This window comes from Portunus trituberculatus, chromosome 27 (genome assembly GCF_017591435.1).
Source record: "Portunus trituberculatus isolate SZX2019 chromosome 27, ASM1759143v1, whole genome shotgun sequence".
Taxonomy (NCBI): Eukaryota; Metazoa; Arthropoda; class Malacostraca; order Decapoda; family Portunidae; genus Portunus; species Portunus trituberculatus.
The window spans coordinates 2,135,264-2,155,285 of NC_059281.1; the positions used below are offsets into that span (position 1 = coordinate 2,135,264).

Consider the following 20,022-nt stretch of genomic DNA (forward strand, 5'->3'; position numbering starts at 1 on the left):
TCTATGAAATAATCGAGAATTAATAATTTGTGATGCTCATTTATTCCTATACTCTTGATCTTAAAATTTTGAAACCAAATATTGACTCCTTTCTAATTGCCTGTCAAAACTTTCTGATACAGCACTGTTACTAATGGGCAAAAGTACATGTAGATACTCAGTTAAAGAATCAGTGTTTCCTGAACAACAGTCTAATCCAAGTAGAGTTGGATTCATTGTATAAGAAAATCAATCCCTCTTTGAAACCAAAAGAAAACTTTATAATTGAATTAACCATATATAACTAAAAAAATTTCATCCATCAATCAATATTTTAAACCTGTTATTAAGAACCCCATTCTAAAGAATGGTCATAATAGAAGAATTCCTACTTATGTCTATGTTTACATTCCACTCCTTGTATACTCCAATCATCTCTAATCTTTCCTGTTATTCTCATATACAGTAAACCCTGGTTAAGTCGGACCTGAAAGCCAAATACCAGATAAGTCAGACACTTACAGGAATTAATTATTTTACTTATTTAGTTACTTTACCCCAAGATGAGTATGTATCTCTGATCACAGTTCTCATTTCCCTATCCTTCAATCTTGTCCATTCTAGTAAAGTTCCTCGCAGTCCTCCTATGTTCTCTAGTTTCCAAAGTAGTCTTCCATGAGGGACTTTATCAAAAGCCTATTTTATATCCAGGTATACTGTGTCCACCTATCCGTCTCTGTTTTCCAGTCCTGCAATAACTCTCGAGTAGAAGCTTAATAAGTTTGATACACATGACCTCTCTGCCCAAACTCAAATTGTCTGTTTGATATGACTTGCTCCTCTTCTAGAAATTTAACCCATTTTTCTTTGATAATTAATTCGCACAACTTCCCCAAAACACTTGTAAGTGACATTGGTCTATAGTTTCATGGTTCAGTTGCCTTTCCTCTTTTAAGTATTGGTATTACATTGGCTCTCTTTCATTCTAGTGGAATTTTCCCTTCATTTATTGAACTTGTAATTATTCCCCAAATTGGATCCAGTAGTTGCTTTTTACATTCTTTTGAAACCCAGCCTGATACACCATCTGGCCCCATTGCTTTTCTGATGTCCAATTTATCCAATAATCTTCCAATATCCTCTTTGTGCCCTTAGATCTCCTGTAATCCTTGGCAATGCAATGTTCTGTGAAATCTGCAGTGAACACTGTTTTGAACCTCTCATTCATTATTTCACACATTTCCTTCTCTGTTTGGTATGTCTTCCCTCCTTTAATTAGTTTTTCAATTGTTTCCTTGTTCTTCGTTTTGTCGTTTATATGCTTGTAGAAAAGTTTGGGTTTGTCTTTGCTTTTATTCACCACATATTTCTCAAAGTTTCTTTCTTTCTCTCTCCTTATTCTAATAATTCATTTCTCCCATCCCTGTACTGCCATCTGTTATAGTCATTTCTCTGTTTTATGAATTTCTTCCAAGCTTTATCTTTTGCTTTTTTAGCTTGTATAAATTTAGCATTGTACCAAGAATGTATTTTATTCTTAACTCTATAAAAAGGTACAATTTTTTTTAGACCATTATATTTATGTAAGAATATGTCATATTTCCCTTGTATTGTCTTTCTGTACATAAAGTTTCTCCACTCAATATCAGTAAAACAAATCCTTAATTTTTCAAAATCCACTCTTGCATAATTTAATCTCTCTCTCTTTTGTAGTCATCGCTGTAAATTATCCCATCTTCCTCCTGAATTTGCATCTCTAATGTCACATGATCACTTTCCATTGGTCTAAGGTATTGTATGATGGGAGGGGGCTCTGGTTTCCTTGTGAACACTAAGTCAAGCAACAATGGTTCTGTACCTTGTTGACTCCTTCACCCACTGATCCATTGCATTAACCATAGTCAACTGTAACACATCCTTGCTGCACTGTCCAGCATTATCCATTACTTCCATCTCTCTCCAGTTTACTTTTTTGTAGTTACAGTCTTCAACTAAAAGTATTCTTCTATCTCTTATTATCATGTTATCTAGGCACTTGATCACCTCTCTTTGCATATCTTTATGTTCTTCAGTTCCCCATGTATTTGTCTTAGGTGGCACATAAGTAATTATAATTTTTCTCTTCTTCAATTCCTGTTTTGATTGTTACTCCCATTTGTCCTCTTCATATTGCACAACTTCCACACATATATTATCATGAACCATTATTAGCACTCCTCTTTCCCCTTTATCCTTCCTATCTCTCCTCCAGCTATTATATCCCTCCTAATCTTTAAAGTTAACATGGATCTGCTCTCTTAGTTTTGTTTCAAGGATGCACATTACATATGGCTTTTTCTCTTTCAAATAATCCCTAACCTCCAACATGCTTGATAACAACCCATTTATATTAGCATAAGTCACTCTTTATTTCTTGCCTCCTCCATGACCTCTTTTTTCTGTAGGTATCACTTCTTCTCCAGAACCCTCCAGTGAAAATTCTTCTTCTTAATCTCTGTCTTTTGTAGTTTTTTTTTCCTTAGCTTCACTTCTTAGTACTTTCTTATTTTCCTTCTTCTCAAGGTTCATATCTCTTTTTATCTATATATCATTGTGTTCAGTATCATTGGCCAGCTTACCTTTCCTAGCCATAATCTTCTCTACTACCACTTGACATCATTCTCACTTTCATTGGTCTCCTACCCCCTTCACTGTATCTTCCTAGCCTGATCACTTCCTCCACCTCCTGGTCTAGTTCTTGTGTGCTGTCTTGAACTTGTTTGATAACAGATTTGGCCAATTCTCTCTCTTCACATTCTCTTGTGAGTTTATTTGGATTTTTCTTTTCCTTCATCCCAAAAATCACGAAGCTTTTTCTCTTATCCACTGTATCCCCTACCAGGTCTTCTTTTTCTTTAATTACTTGAATTACAGTGACTTTTGTGTTTTTCTGAATTTGTCTCTTTACAACTTCCAAAAATCTAACTTTTTCCTCTTCCTGTTCCTGCTTCCATGCATTTCATAGTTCCTTCAGCTTGTTTTCACCCATTCCACCTTCTACCCTGTCCACAATCCCATCCTGCACTTTAACCTGTAAGCTCCTTAAGGAGTTTTCATAGTTTTGGCATGTGGCTTTTAATGTCATTCTATTTTTTTATTTCTTGTATCTCTTCTTTTAATCCCTGATTGATTGCACTGACCTCACATTCTACCAATCTCAATTTCAGGTCTGTGTTTTCCATTGTCAGTCTGTCCTGTTTGTCTATCAAACTCAACATCACTTCCTTAATATACCTTAACTCCCTTTCTACGTTGATCAACCTCCTCATATTACCTCTTTCGCCCCTGAATCCAGAAATATCCTTGTCCATAATATCCTCAATTAGTTTCCTTAGTCCAACAGGAGTTTCAATGTACTGTTGGTTTTCATTTGATGGCATATGTTTTGATTCTGTCATACATCTGTTCTGTCTCTCTCTCTCGTTTTTCTTTCCGTACATATGATCCAAAACTTATTTCATATGGAGACATGAGAACCTATGGCCCCTCCCTCCCCTGTACATACATCTAGGCTAGTCTCCAGCTCCTGTTGTAGCTTTTCCCTGTGAGTTGCTCAGAGATGTCTGATCAACACAGTGACTACACAGTGTATTTACCTAGTTGCATTTACCCAGTTGTAGTTTTACAGGGCCTGGGCTTTATGCTCATGTGGCCCTGTCTCCATATCTACACTTATCCAATTTTTCTTTAAAACTATGCACACTCATTGCTGACACCACTTCTTCACTCAAACTGTTCCACGTCTCAACACATCTTTGTGGGAAATTATATTTTTTAACATCTCTCAGACATCTTCCCTTTCTCAGCTTTTTACAATGCGATCTTGTGCTTCGAATGTCATATTCTTCTCTCAGGATCAGTTTCTCATTATCCACTTGGTCCATTCCGTTGATCAATTTATAAACTTGTATCAGATCCCCTCTCTTCCTTCTATGTTCCAGGGTTGGTATATCCATAGCCTTTAGTCTCTCTTCATATGTCATCCCTTCAAATTCTGGAACCATTCTTGTAGCCATTTTTTGTAGTCTCTCCAACTTCCTTATGTGTTTCTTTTTATGAGGGGTCCACACTACTCCTGCATATTCCAATCTGGGTCTTATTTTAGTACTTATCAATTTCTTCATCATTTCTTTGTCCATGTAGTGAAATGCTACTCCAATATTCCTTGCAAATTATATGTCTCTTTGAAAATTCTATCAATATGGCTTACCGGTTGATTGTTTTCTTCCATTGTCACTCCTAAGTCCTTTTCCTTTTTTACTTTCTCCAGTTCTACTCCATCTCCCATCTTATAGATTCCCACAGGTCGTCTTTCACTCTTTCCCATTTCTATGACATGGCTTTTGTCCACATTGAATTCCATTTCCCACTTTTTACTCTATTCCCAGATCTTATTTAGGTCTTCCTGCAGTATTTCACAATCCTCTTTTTGCTTTATAACTCTGCACAGTTTCGTATCATCTGCAAACAGATTTATGTAGCTGTTCACTCCTTCTGGCATGTTGTTTATATATATGAGGAAAAGTATTGGCGCTAATACTGACCCCTGTGGCACTCCGCTTTCTACTGCTCTCCACTTGAACTTCATATCTTTAACTACCGTCTTTATTTCTCTCCCCCTCAAATAATTTTCCATCCATCTCAATGTGCTTCCTTTTAAGCCACCCTTCTCCTCTGACTTCCACAGTAATCTTGCATGTGGCACTTTATCAAACGCCTTTTTTAAATCCAAATAAATACAGTCAATCCATCACTCTCTCTCTTGTACTCTATCAATTATTCTAGAGTAGAAACTCAGTAAATTTGTTACACATGACCGTCTTTTTCTAAAACCAAATTGGTTATTTGATGTTAATTTGTTGTCTTCAAGGAACTTGATCCATTGTTTCTTTATTATTCTTTCACACATCTTGCATATTACACTAGTTAGTGATACCGGTCTGTAATTTAAAGGTTCTTCCTTCCTTCCGCTCTTATATATGGGAACCACCTCAGCTCTTTTCCATTCTACTGGTACTGTTCCATTTTCTATTGAGCATTTTATGATATTGTATATAGGACTTGCTAGTTCTTCCCTACATTCTTTCAGTATTCTGCCTGAGACTTCATCTGGTCCCATTGCCTTCTCTTCATCCAATTCCTTCATTAACTCTTTTATTTCAAGCTTGGTTACTTTAACCTCTTTCATATAGACAGTCTCTCTATTACCCTGTGGCCTTTCAAATTTGGATTCCTTAGTAAAGATCCCCTGGAATTTATCATTTAATAGTTCTGCCATACTTTTTGGGTCTTCCACCATCCCATACTCTCCTTTTAACCTTTCTATTGTTTCTTTTTGCCTAATTTTTCCATTTATGAATCTATAGAACAATTTCAGTTGCTCCTTACATTTTTCGACAATGTCCTTTTCATAGTCCCTTTCCTCATCCTTCTTCACCTTAACATATTCATTTCTCGCTACCTTGAAATTTTCCTTATTTACTGGATTTCTATTTCTCTTCCACCTTTTCCATGCTCCATCTCTTTTCTCCTTTGCCCTAGCACACCTTGCGTTAAACCAATCTTTCTTTCCTTCTTCTTTAGGTCTATATTTCGGGACATATTCCCTGACTCCTCTTTTGTATATTTCCAAAAATAAGTTATACTTCTCTTGCACTGTCTCTGAGTTTTCCATCTCCTCCCAGTTCATGTATTTAAAGTAGTTCTTGAGATTCTCAATATCAGCCTTTCTGTAATTTAATCGGTCTCCTTTGTATGAATCGTCTCTATCTTCCTTTCCCTCTTCTATATCCATTTCTAATATTACATGGTCACTCTTTCCCAATGGGCACTTATATCTTATATCATCGTTCATTTGTATACCCTTTGTAAAAACTAGGTCCAATCTCGCCGGCTCATCGTTTCCTCTGAATCTTGTGTTTTCCTTTACTCCTTGGACCATCATATTATCTATCATTAGGTTCAGGAATCTATCTCCCCAGGCTTCTTCTCATACCACTTTCATAATTTTTGCAGTCCACCTCCTTACAGTTGAAATCTCCTACTAATATCACTTTTCTCCTTTCCTTAATGATTCTCGTAAGACTCCTTATTGTGTCATTTATCATGTCTTTATATTCTTGATTGGTCCATGAATTTGTTTTTGGTGGCAAATGTTCCAATGATTTTCAACTCCTTTTTATTAATATGTATCTTAATATACAGTATTTCTGATTTTCTTTCCCAAAACTCCACTTGATTTACCACCATCTCTTTCCTTAACATCATCATGACTCCTCCTCCTCCTTTACCCACTCTGTCTCTCCTCCATATATTATACCTTTTATATATGTCTATTTTTGTTGCCTCATTTAACTTTGTTTCCACCAGGCATACAATATCTGTTTCTTCTTTCTTTATGTAATCTCTTAATTCTAATTTACTTGATAAAACCCCATCTATGTTCGTATACATCATTTTTAATCTCTTGTTCTTATCATTTTTAGTTAAACTTGCTCCATTTTTTTTCTCTTCCTTCTTTCTTATATACCATTTCCTTATCCTGTCTCCTATAATTCTCCAAAAAAATGCCTTCTTCTCCTCTGACTTTTCATGAGTGTGTGTGAGTGTGTGCCCATGTACATAGTACCTATTTATGTAATACATTACACAGTTGATATTGACTGTTAGTGGTAAGAGGTGTGCATAATGTGAGAAAAAAAAATCACTTGGTTAACTCAGATTTTTGGACAGCTGAGATTGGCCTTCCTGCTAATTATTCCAATTCATGTGGGGTTCATGTTTCACTATACCTTTTGCATCAATTATACTCAGATGGACTTTCTAAATGGTGTTTAATCTAACTCACCAAACTGTCTAGTGCATCCAAGCAGTCCAAAAATCCATTAAGGACATCTTCCCTACTGTAGTTCAGGCGGTGACCAAAAGTCCAATCCCTGAGCCAGGTGGCACCCTGTGTAAGTTCTGAGGCAAGGCGAGAATGAGTTGTGTGTCCACTGGGAACAGCAAGTCCTCTTGCTAGTATTTGATAGAGGGCTGCCCGCACACCACAGTAGTTGTCACCTCTCACTTGTCGCAGGTGCTTGATGTTCAGCTCCATAGAAATGGCTGAGTAACCCTAAAAATCAAACCATGTATAATTAAAAATCTGAATAAATACCAAGTAGTAGCACAACAAAAGATTGCAATAAAATATGCATTTGTAGTTATTCATGAGATGATGAACTTATATTATTCTGCATGTTTCTCATGATTCTATTTTTTGCCTTTGTTGCCAGAAGTGGTTCAGCACTTTCACATTCACATCCCCTTCTTGCTTTATATCTAAAAAATTATGATGTATCAACACTATTAGTAATGATTTCAATTAATACATATGATTCTAAAGAATATGAGGCACTTTATAACATGGTGTACTAAGTGCCACTTATGGAAAATGGAGAAAATTCAGTTAAAGTTGTGCTACTTGTGTCAAGGCACAGTGATAAAAAAACATTTTACCTAATGTGTAGTTTATTCACATCCAACACAATTCACTAGCAACTTCACCTATGTCCTACTTGTTTTGCCTTTACACTGTAGCAGCACTAAACTCTGGCACCCAAAACTCTAAACACATATAGGTGCAACTACTTTAGTTCATAAGCTATAATCTTTGGATTCTTCATAACCTCACACTCAGATATCTCTCTTGGCCTCCAAGATGCTAGATAAATTAAAGGTGTTGTGTCTGGAGAGAGAGTTACTTGCTGCAACCAGTCAGCAAATGGTGCCTTGAAATCTCTTTTCTTGGCACATTTTAGGTCTTCCATGTCAAAATTCTGACTTCTTTCTTCATTGCTGAGAATGGCTAGAGCCATGCACATACTGTTGCAATAATTTGAGAAGGCTGGGAAAAGAAAGATCAGAAAAAGGACATCTTGGAATGGAAACAAGCGTCATAGTTCCTCTCCTTGGCAGCTTACTGAGCACTATGGTGGGAAGCGTCATTCCCCTGACATACATGCACCTTACCTACGTTGTCACCTTGTTCTTATTCCCATCTGGAGTCAGGAAATTTTACCAGTTTTCCATTTGACTAGAGTCACTTAACCAGGTAGGTTGGTTGGGTAATATATCATACAAGTACACTGATCTGGTAACTAACAAAAATACTTCTTAACTACTGTAGTGACAAGGTGTAGCAGATGTGAAATAAAGAATCCACATAGGACTAATTAACTATGCTGCCACCATCCAGTATATTCTTGATATGTAGTTAAGTGACACTCACCATGAAACTTGATATTAACTTCACATAGTTAAGTTCATACTTATTTAGGTAAAAATTTGATGTCATGGAACAGGTTAAAATTATTTACATTACTGGTGTAGACTTGTGATTGTGGCCACTCACATGTCTTCATTATCATTATCGTTATTATCATCATTATTATCATTATTATCATTATTATTACAATGGCACTGTATTGTCTTCATTTATGTATATTCCTTGTGCCCATTGTCTCTGTTTTGTTTTTCTGCTCATCTCCACAGCTTGGCTGCCTCTGTGTCTCTCTAAATTGCTGGTAGTCTTTTATACTGCTAAGCTCTCATACACTCCAGCCTTGTTACTCTGTATCTAGCTTCCACTGTATCACAAAAGTAAAATACAATATAACGATGAATCATATATTGGGTAATACCTGTACTTACCAAATGTGATGTTTGATTGTAATTTCATGAATATCTAACTGTCTTATTAAGGTATTAGATGCCCTTCCTACCTTACTCAGTTCTTGGTTGTTGTATGCTCACCTAGATCTTCTCATATTGATGTAGATGCTGCTTTCTCAAATATACTTTATAAAAGCCTGATGGTATTGGGTGAGCAGGTACATATATCTTGTCTAATACAAGCAACCCCGGCTTAACAAACGTTCACACAACGAAATTTCGCTACAACGAACGTTTCCTTTTACTATCATCTGCTCGTATAACAAACACCAAACTTGCTTTAACAAAATTTTATCCAGGTAAATTTTTCCAAGTTTGGAAGCCCCGCTGTATCACGCAAGCTGACAGGCTTTTGAATACGCCAGCGCCTCTTGTGGACAAAACGCATACCACTCACTCCCCTACCCTTCCCCGTTCTTATTAGTTCAAAACAATAACAGTGTCCAGCACCAGCTCGTCATCTCACGCTCAACATGCCACCAAAATGCCCTGCAAACAGCCTTGCAATGTCACCTAGCGTTGCTAAGAAGACCAGGAAGTCTCTTACTCTCGAAGTGAAGCTGGATATTATTCACAGACATGCGAGAGGCTTGAAAACTAATAGCATTGCTCGCCACCATCTTGACTCCATCTACTGTCTCTACTATTTTCAAGTCAGCAAATTCTATTAAGAAGGTTGGTGAGACCGTATCTTCCTTGCAAGATAAAAGAACCACCTGAACTCGTGACTCTGCAATGAATAAAATGGAAAGGCTTGTGGTAATGTGGTACATAAGTTTTGTATGCAGTACAATGATGTGCCCTTTGTTTACATTCCACAGGTTGCCAGCTAGCATCTTTCCCACTCCACTCTCCCTCCCTTCATAAATTTAAGATCATCAACATTATAAAGTTACTTACATACATACATTAGTGTACATTATAATGACTTAGTCTTAAATTAAACTGCTTAAATGTTTAACTTCATAATTTTTACTTTCATTAAACCTTTTACTGTACTATAATGCACTCTTGCTTTGTTTACTCTCAATGGAAGTTCGTCAGGGGTCAAACTTGTCATAATTGGTTCGCTTAAAGAAAATTCGCACAACGAACGTTTTTTTTAGGAACGTAACCCGTTCATTAAGTGGGGGTTGCCTGTACCTGCCTTGTAAGTGACATGGTTAAATGTTTGTGAAATTAAGATGAAACATCAGTTTGGAAAGTATTCGTTTAATCTTACTATTACACAGTAATTACTTTTACACAAGATATAATCCAGATATCAGCAAATAAGAAATACCTACAACAGATGATAAATATATGTGAAAGTAAGTATTAAAGAGAGAAGTAAAAAATGGATTTTAAGAAATATATGGTGGGAGTATCTAAAAGAAGTTTGAGTGATGTGGCCCATTTAGATTATAAACATAAACAAAGTGTTAAATACCTTAAGAAATGTGTGATCAAACAGCAAAACAAGGAAAGCAGAAGAGTTTAAATCTAGGTTAAATTTATGGGGCTTAATTACACACCTGCTTGATGGTCTGGGCCTTGAGGGTGTTGCCTTGCCATTCATTGTTGGCATACTTCATTAATTCTAGCTTGGGCCCTATAGCAGAGGAGGTCCCAAGGCCATTGGTGGACTGATCTGGACTGGTGGTGGTGGTGGTGGTGGTGGTGGTGGTGGGAGTAGACCAGCTGTTATCATTGAGTGAGCTGGTCTTGTTGCCCATGACAGGAGTGATGTTTTTATTATTGGCCTGGTTTTCGTTGGTGTTAATGATGGTGTTGGTATTGTTATTGGGAGTAGTGTTGTTGTTGAGGCTTTCCCAGCTACTGATGTGTCGAGGAGTGGAGGTGTTGCTGTCAGAGTTTTCTTTTTCCCTGAAACACACAAGACCATTGAAGATTGATGATGAAAATGATGATGATGATGATGATGATGATGGTGATGATGATAATAATGATGATGATGATGAGGATAACCTTCTTCCTGGATTTTCCCTTTAGACATTTCCAGGCCTGCTACATCATTTTACAAGAATAACTCTCAAACAAACTGATGAATTAGGATCGTAATTTGATGGTGTGTTTCAGACACTGCATTAATTTTCACTATGGTGTATAACCATAGTGATGATAAGTGACAAAAAGTGTAATTAATGCACCTGCCAGATGCATGAAGGTATTAGTGATGTTGCTGTGACACCACTCCCTCAACTTCATCCTCACAGAACTGTATTCTAGTCCATAAGTAATGAATGATGTTCCTAGCACTACCAGCATAACCATGAATCCACAATATCACACTACCATAATGATATGGTCACTGCTGGTATGACCAATAGATTCATACCAAATTCAGACCTCTGTTTCTGGCAAAGAATAGTAACAGTGATTATACCAGGGAGATGAAAGACCAACTTTTCTTGAAACTGGCTGACAATGACAGCTATTACTTTCACTGACTGAGCCGTCAGTACAGATGTTAATGATGGAAAGTCACTGCTCCATCACAGTGAACAAAAAAGACACTTTAAAACAGTGGCTGGAACACCGCAAGGTATCCTTTCTTACTGATGCCTCACAGCTGTTTTTTCAAATACATACTATTACAGTAGCAGCTTATTAATACTGGATGAAAGTAACCAGGTTGATTCACAGACACGTTGATAGTGGCAGAAGTGGTAGCATTATCTCTCAGTAATGGAAAGAAGAGCAATGGGGCAGAAACTAAAGAAGATGTGACATCACAACCTCATCCTTCATGCATTGAGATGCTCCTTGGGTCTTACATATAGCAAATTTACTAAGAAAATACCTTTATTATTAACTTTTCTTACTTGGCAATAGAGAAAAAAAAGTTAGTGCAGTCTCTGAAGCATACTCTCTCAAAGTATAACCATAATTTATCAGTTTGTTTTTGAGTTACTCACATTTCTTCTAATAAATCACAAATATTTCTGAGGCCTATGGGTGTGTCATCAGTATGCATGTTATATGGATGAGTTACGTTAGGTTAGATTAGGACGGGTTAGGTTGATAAATAATAACAATAAACAGTATTTATAAGTAATGATGATGGGCAACCAAAGTAACCTGAAAAAGATACATTATGTTGGGAATTTTGTTCATATGCATATAAATAATCTCTTTTGAGACGTGCACCATACTATCCTCTGATACGCTGTATGATATAAACCTCAAAATTTGTTGACCTTAATCATGGAAGTTTGGATGGGAGCACCACAACTTAAAGTGAAAAGCTACTACAACAGTCAGTCTGAAAGGGCTTATGAAGACATTAGACAGAAAAGCCTATTATAGCATGCTTTGATCAAAATTACCTTCTATATCTGGCTGCTTTTCAAGGAGTGATCAGTTCCTTCTTTTAAAGTTTTCAATACTGTCTTCAGTGCTGCTGTGAACATGGGGTCAGGTAATGATACTGGTGGTAGTGTCAATTAAAAGGTCCATGTCAAGTTATTTTTAAAATCGTGAGGAGAAATCTAATGTTGCCTTACTTGTTATCTGATTTATGTGCTCCTGTGTATAAACCTCAGTACAGGTCCTTCCTAATATACAATTGGGTTTGGTTCATGAAAATGCAATCATAGAGCAAATGATTATGCAGTGAAGTTGATAGAATAGAAAAAAAATAGGAATGGTTTCTGTTTCCCCTAAAATCCATAAGCAACATGAAATATTGTATTTAAATATGTACAGTTATGCCTAAACTAATAAAACACATCACATAAATAGAATAAATGCAAGAATAAATCAAGAAATAAAAAATAAATAAAAATAATCTTTGTAATTACTCTCCCTGTCAACTTGATATGTCCCACATGAGACTGAAGGATTCCTTGCCCTCATCTCCCCTCCATGGTTAAGGGACATTGTGACAGTGTGTATAATTTCAATTCCTTTTAGTATTATCATCCTTATTATTACTATTATCACTTATTATTTACACATGATCATTTATGTCTTTGAATACACGATTATTTACTGATGGTGTTTCTTAGTGACCAGCATGGCTCTACTTTTGTTCAGTCAGTGTTGCTCACCGTTGGGCAATTGCCCTATACATAGGGTATTTTAGCCAAAACTTCAGATCAATATTCCATTATCATCATAAAGAAAAAAAATGGTCCTCAGCCAAAAAAGAGAAGTAGAAGTATACATGACAAACTGAATGACCATGAACCTGATACTCTGAGACTGCCACTAGTAATTAATTAATTAAAGCTAAACACTACAATTGACATAATATAGCTAAGAGTAAAATTAAAGGAAAAATCTATAAAACTAATTATGCCTGGAGAGCAATCTTCCTATTCCTATTTTTTAGCCTGGAAAAACTAAATCTTGTTCAACAAAAAAAAAGTATATTGGATATTCTTTTAGAAGAAAGTTTTAGTTTTATTCATAGGGGCCCAATATGTATTGCAACTTTTCTTGTAAAATTATGATATATTATGCAATATAAATCTGATTTATTACTTTGTCTACTGTACCAATATCTGGGGAATGAAGCTGCAGATTCCACAGAACAGAATAGAAATTATAGGGTGCTAAAGGCATTTTTAGTGCCTCAGGGATTGACAATACTGGTAGTCACAGGCCTTGGGGGACAGTCACAGATTGACTCTCAGTCATCTGTCACTTCACAGCACTAGATCATTTGCTCACTGCTAATTGGGGTACATATTGTTCTTGTTGGAATATCAGCAAACACTGCAAATGGCTTCAGTACAATGAAAGAATCTTTCTGTGTCTATACCACCAGAGAGGCTGGCTAGTGACTCAATATGACACACAAGTGATCCTGCTTACAAAATAATGAAGAGAAATGTAATAAACAAAACACATAAATGATGATAATAATAATAATAATAATAATAATAATAATAATAATAATAATAATAATAATAATAATAACAATAATAGTTAAAATAGTTATTATGATAATATTAATGATGATAAAAGAATAATAATAACAATAATAAAAATAATAATAATGATAATAATAATAATAATAATAATAATAATAATAATAATAATAATAATAATAATAATAATAATACAATGAAGACTAGATAATCAAACAACTTTGATGACAAACTTTTCAATACATTAATGCAAAAGTTTGACTTGGTATATACTCAAAAAAAAAGACAGGGACAAATGTACTGATACCTCACTCATAAAAGAAGTCAAGTCATAGGAAGATAGAAATACAGAAGCAGGCAGGGAGTTCCACAGCTTACCAAAAGAAGGTATGAATAATTGAGAATACTGGTTAACTCTTGTATTAGAGGGTTGGACAGATTAGGGATGAGAGGAAGAAGAAAGCCTTGTGCAGCGAGGCCACAAGAGGAGGGGAGGCGTGCAGTTAGCAAGATCAGTAGAACAGTTAGCATGAAAATAACAATAAAAGATAGAAAGATGCAACATTTCAGTGGTGAGAAAGAGGCTGAAGGCAGTCAGTCACAGGAGGGGAGTTGATGAGACAAAAGACTTTTGATTCCACCCTATCTAATAAAACTGTGTGAGTGGAACACCCCAAACATGCAAAGAGTACTCCATAAAAGGACAGATAAGGCCCTTGTACAGAGTTAGCAGTTGGAGGAATGAGAAAAACTGGCAGAGACGCCTCAGAACACCTAACTTCCTAGAAGATGTTTTAGCAAGAGATGAGATGTAAAGTTTCCAATTAAGATTATGAGCAAAGGACAGACTGAGGATATTCAGTGTAGAAGAGAGAGACAGTTGAGTGTCATTGAAGAAGAGGGGATAGTTGTCTGGAAGGTTGTGTCCGAGTTGATAGATGGAGGAATCGAGTTTTTGAGGCATTGTACACTACTAAGATTTCTCTACCACAATCAGAAATCTTAGAAAGATCAGAAGTCAGGTGTTCTGTGGCATCCCTGTGTGATCTGTTAACTTCCTGAAGGGTTGGTCATTTCTGAAAGGACATGGAAAGATGTAGGGTGGTATCATCAGCATAAGAGTAGATAGGGCAAGAAGTTTAGGTAAGAAGATTATTAATGGATAATAGAAAGAGAGTGGGTTACAAGACAGAATCGTGAGGAACAACACTATTAATAGATTTAGGAGAAGAACAGTGGCCATCTACCAATGATTGGATAGGAAACTTGAGATATAGTTGCAGAGAGAAGGATAGAAACTGTAGGAGAGCAGTTTTGAAATCAAAGCTTTGTGCCAGACTATCAAAAGCTTTTGATATGTCTAACATTACAGCAAAAGTTTCACTAAAATCTCTAGAAGAAGATGACCAAGACTCAATAAGAAAAGCCAGAAGATCACCAGTAAAGCGACCTTGACGGAAGCCATACTGGCGACCAGATAGAAGATTGTGAAGTGACAGATGTTTATAAAAATTTTCCTATTCAGCATAGATTACAAAACTTTGGACAAGCAAGAGATTAAAGCTATAGGACAGTAATTCAAGGGATTAGAACAGTTATCCTTTTTAGGAACAGGCTGGATGTAGGCAAACTTCCAGCAAGAAGGAAAGGTAGAAGTCAATAGACATAGTTGAAAGAGTTTCGTCAGGCAAGGTGCAGGCACAGAAGCACAGTTTTTGAGAACAATAGGAGGGACCCCATCAGGTCCATAAGCCTTCCGAGGGTTTAGGCCAGTGAGGGCATGGAAAACATCATTACAAAGAGCTTTAACTTTAGGCATGAAATAGTCAGAGGGAGGAGGAGAGGGAAGGACAAACCCAGAATCATCCAAGGTGGAGTTGTTAGCAAAGTTTTGAGAGAAGAGTTCAGCTTTAGACACAGAAAAAATGGCAGTGGTGCCATCAGGATTAAATAAAAAGAGAGAAAGATGAAGAAGTGAAGTTATTGGATATGTTTTTGGCTAGGTGTCAGAAGTCTTCAGGGGGAATTTGAGTTTGAAAGATTTTGACATTTTCTATTTATGAAGGAGTGTTTGGCAAATTGAAGAACGTATTTAGCATGATTCTGAGCAGAAATATAAACTGCGTGAGATTCAGGAGATGGAAGGCTCAAGTACCTTTTGTGGGCAACCTCTCTATCATGTATAGCACAAGAACAGGCTGTGTTCAAGCAATGTTTAGAAGGTTTAGGTTGAGAAAAAGAATGAGGAATGTATGCCTCCACGCCAGACACTATCACCTTTGTTATGCGTTCAGCACAAAGAGATGGGTCTCTGACATGGAAACAATAATCATGTCCGGGAAAATCAACATAATACCTTCTCAGGTTCCCCAAACTGGCAGAGGCAAAGTGCCAAAGGCACCTCTGCTTTGGGTAATCCTGAAGAGGGATTGGAGAAATAGGACAAGATACAGAAATGAGATTGTGATCAGACAAGGCCAACGGAGAAGAGAGGGTAACAGCATAAGTAGAAGTATTAGAGGTAAGGAAGAGATCAAGAATGTTGGGCATGATTCCAAGACAGTTAGGAATACGAGCAGGGTGTTGCACCAGTTGCTCAAGTCATGAAGGATAGCAAAGTTGAAGGCTAGTTCACCAGGATGGTCAGTGAAGAGATAGGTGGTGGTGAACATTGAGATATCTAAGAATGGAGATCGATGCAAAAAGGTAAAGGGAAAGAATGTGATCCAATTTGGAACTTAAATAGTCAAAGAATTTACTATAGTCTGAGGAGTTAGGGGAGAAACAGACAGCCCTGATAAATTCAGTTAGAGAGTGCCTATTGATTCGAAGCCAGATGGTGTAAAACTCGGAAGATTTGAGAGTGTGGGCACGAGAGCAAGTTATGTCATTGAGCACATAGACATAACATCCAGCTTTAGAATGAAAATGAGGATAGAGAAAGTAGGAGGAACAGAGAAAAGGCTACTGTCAGTAGCCTCAGACAGCTGTGTTTTAGTGAGAAAAAGATGAGGTTTAGTAGAGGAGATGTGGTGTTCCACAGATTGAAAATTAGACCCAAGACAAGGAATGTTGTAGAAGTTAAGGAAGAAAAAGTTGAGGGAGGTGTCAAGACATTTTGGGTTGTCATCAAGAGACGAGTCTGACCTCGAGACATTTCTGGTCCCCTCCCCAGAATGAGACTCTGAGGCTGGATTTGGAGTTGCCATTTTTCAATTTTGAATTTTAAGTGAAGGGTGTGTGTGTGGTAAGTGCATATAGTTTTGAGTGAAGAAGGAGAGTTGTCTTTAGAGGGCAGGCTGTGACTGCCCCCTTGAGTTGTGAGACACAAAGGGAGATGTTCAGCGAGATCACAACTAGCTTTAATGGAAAGTTCACAGCACCCTCTGAACTAGTGCTATTATACCTAGTGCTACATGGTTGCAACCTCATTACCATGGCAAGAATATCTCTTTATGTGTTTGTGGATACCATATCTTGACCAGAAAATGTTCTGCTTGTTGTTAAGTTTCTTAGACACCGGACCAATGCAGTTCCCACCAGAAGCAGCATGGGTGGGCATGATGTAATCAAGTTAGGTTGACCAATATTAAATAGAATGAATCACATCATTTTATCGCATATTCTTAAATATCAAGTTCGTTAAATCAGAATCGCATTATTGAAACACGTTGATCAAGATAACATTATGTGAAGCAAATACAATCTTTCTTCTACATCAGTAATCCTATCCAATGCATATATATTTCTGTGCTCTTTTAAACTTCAATTGATTTTGCAAAGTAGTAAAAAAATCAAAGAGAGATAGCCAAAACAAGACAGTGCTCTTTGTCTCAAAAGTATAAAAATACTTGTGAGAAAGTCTTCAGACTACTCATTCCATCACTTTTGGGTACCCTTGATGGCTCACAACTAAAATATGTGGCCAGGCATCATACCTCTTGTCATTAAGAATGTCTCTTAGAAATATGGACATATAAAAACTGTCTTGAGATTTTAAAAGCACACCTTTCTAGACCTGAAGTACTTGAGAGAAATAGAGAAATATCATATATAGGTACCATACAAACATGGGATTTAAATTATACTATGATTCCCATATTCCTGAAGGCCAATTTGCGACTGAAATTTTACATCGGTAAAGTTTCCGACTCATCCCTTCTAGTTGGAAAGTGTCACATGTAGCGAGTGGAAAGTATTGACTAGTTGGTGCCTTGGAAGAAAGTGACAATGCTGAAGCTGTGGTTGCTCTTTTGGTGTACCAGAAGAGTCATCAGAAAAGAAATTGCCTGTGGATATGAAGAAGGAAAGAGAGGGGTGTCTACCACACAATAAATTAGCCTTTATTTCTCATAAAAAAATTAATAATCTTAAAGATGACTATGCACAATTGCGATCAAATGAAATCCTGAGAAGTCTTCAATCCTCACCTCCAACATCACCCTGCACTGAGGGAAACAGTTCTTGTAAAGTGGAACTATTTTGTCAAATGACAATTTGCGCAAGTGTTTTTTACTGTACAGTTCATCTCTTGGGTCCCAGAAGTGTTCTTTTTCCCTCACCAACTATAACAACTTCTTCTCTATACCTGGAGACCACATTTTTAAAGCTTACTCCATGATGTCAAGACATAAATAAGTCACAAATTAACTAACAAGACCAACATTTTGGTCTTGTTTTGCTACTGGTTTCTCCAGTTGCTAGTAATTGATTTTGAGTCAGAAACTCTGCCGATGTAAAATTTCAGTCGCAAATTGGTATGTGTGAACCCGCCTTAACCCTACCAAAATAACGGATATATATTTTTTTTGCAAACATCTTTAATCCTCAACTTCTCACAAATCACCTCCTTAATTTCTAGTGTAAAGAATTTTACATTTTTTTTCTTATGTAAGAATAATCTATCTGCAATGTTCTAGTGGTTAACTTTTTTATGTATATACCCAAATTATAACAATCCTTTATGGAAATGTCAAATATTTCAAACTACCTTCTTCTAACATCCTCCTCTAGCTGTACCTCAAAAACTCAAGGCAACTCAGCAACAGTTAAAGGAATTAACAGAAATTCAAATTCATGATGCAAATTAATATTCCAGAGCTCAGGAATTCTTTATGTTGTCTCAAATTATCTATTATTTTTTCTAATCAACAACCACAGAAACACAAAATCATTTTCATAATCTTTTCATGAAAAAAACTCTCAATACTCACTTGATCTCATGTACAGGTGATAGGTGAGGGTGTATGTTGTCCAGAGGAGCCTCAAGCCCCTCTACGTACCCGCTCTCCTCTGAGCTCCAATAGCGGCGTGCCTTGCTGCCAAACTCACCAGGACTGAGGCGCCGCTCCCAGGCTAACCAGCCCGTGCCCTCTGAGTCAGGGGTGGCAGGGGAGATCTCTGAGCTGCTGGCCAGACCCGAGGAGCTGCAGGCCAAGTGCAAGCGTGAGACATGCAGTGACTGCAAGGCGCTGTGGCAATGCTGCATCAGGTGCTCCTTGTGGCTGAGGCTTCAACTATTTGATGCAGAACTTAAATGACCTTAGAACTTATAATATACAAGGCATGAATGCTATATCATACTGAACTTCAAACTTAGGTGCTACAAATAAATATTACCAATACTTGAATAAGGCCCACAAATGGTACTCAGAATCAAAACTTCAACTTCTCAAAGCCTTATTGTTTTAAACATTTATGGACAAATTCACTTTTCTTTCCATCATATGCAGTCCAGAGTTCAGTTCAAATTTAGATCTCTAATTAATTCTAAAAGACATCAATATTCTGAAAACCTTTCACTTTGTGGGCAGAGAAGCAGTTTTTTTTCCATACTAACATGCCTGTTGCCATGATTACACAGCTTTTCTTAACATTGGCAGCCAATAGCTTCTCACTCCAAACAGTTTTGGACCATTGCTCTTTCTAGGAGTTTAGAATGTAGCAAGCAGCCTGTTCCTGGCCAATAGCTTCCCTCAGTTCCTGCTTTGCCAACTCAAGTTAGAGAGAATAACAGCACACCAAGAGGCAACAGAATGGCAGTACAGTTATTAGCATGTGCAGCAAAATAAAATGAAAATAAGATCAAGTATACTATTCAGAGAAAGGAAGAGAGGAAGCCCATTACCTGTCTGGCAAGAAGCCATGAAGTATGAAAAAGAATTGATAATAACATTTGTTAACATATCTATACCATGTCTCACAAAAAAAATTGTACAATATATAAAATTGCCTCTGAACATTTTTTTTCTACATGTCATACTAACAAAAAACTTATTTGGTTTCACACTCAGGAAATTAAAAGTGATAAAATCTCACCATAATATAAACTGACTGTGAACGTAATGAGAAAAAAAAAACGTGTAAAGTTAAAAAAAATACTAACATTCATCTGCCTTCATTAGATATTAAT

General features: G+C 36.8%; 1 protein-coding gene across 12 annotated transcripts in view; it reads right to left on the minus strand.

Moving 5' to 3' along the window:
* Window positions 1-20,022, minus strand: part of LOC123509836 — a 194,048-nt gene that overhangs the window by 16,382 nt on the left and 157,644 nt on the right. For 11 of the 12 annotated variants that reach the window (XM_045264411.1, XM_045264407.1, XM_045264400.1 and 8 more), the window contains 3 exons: window positions 18,824-19,036; window positions 10,248-10,599; window positions 6,866-7,135 (listed from right to left, as the gene is read on the minus strand). In XM_045264411.1, the coding sequence (XP_045120346.1) occupies window positions 6,866-7,135; window positions 10,248-10,599; window positions 18,824-19,036 (835 nt within the window). The remainder of the gene's footprint in view (window positions 1-6,865; window positions 7,136-10,247; window positions 10,600-18,823; window positions 19,037-20,022) is intronic. The other variant, XM_045264408.1, reaches the window with a different exon arrangement.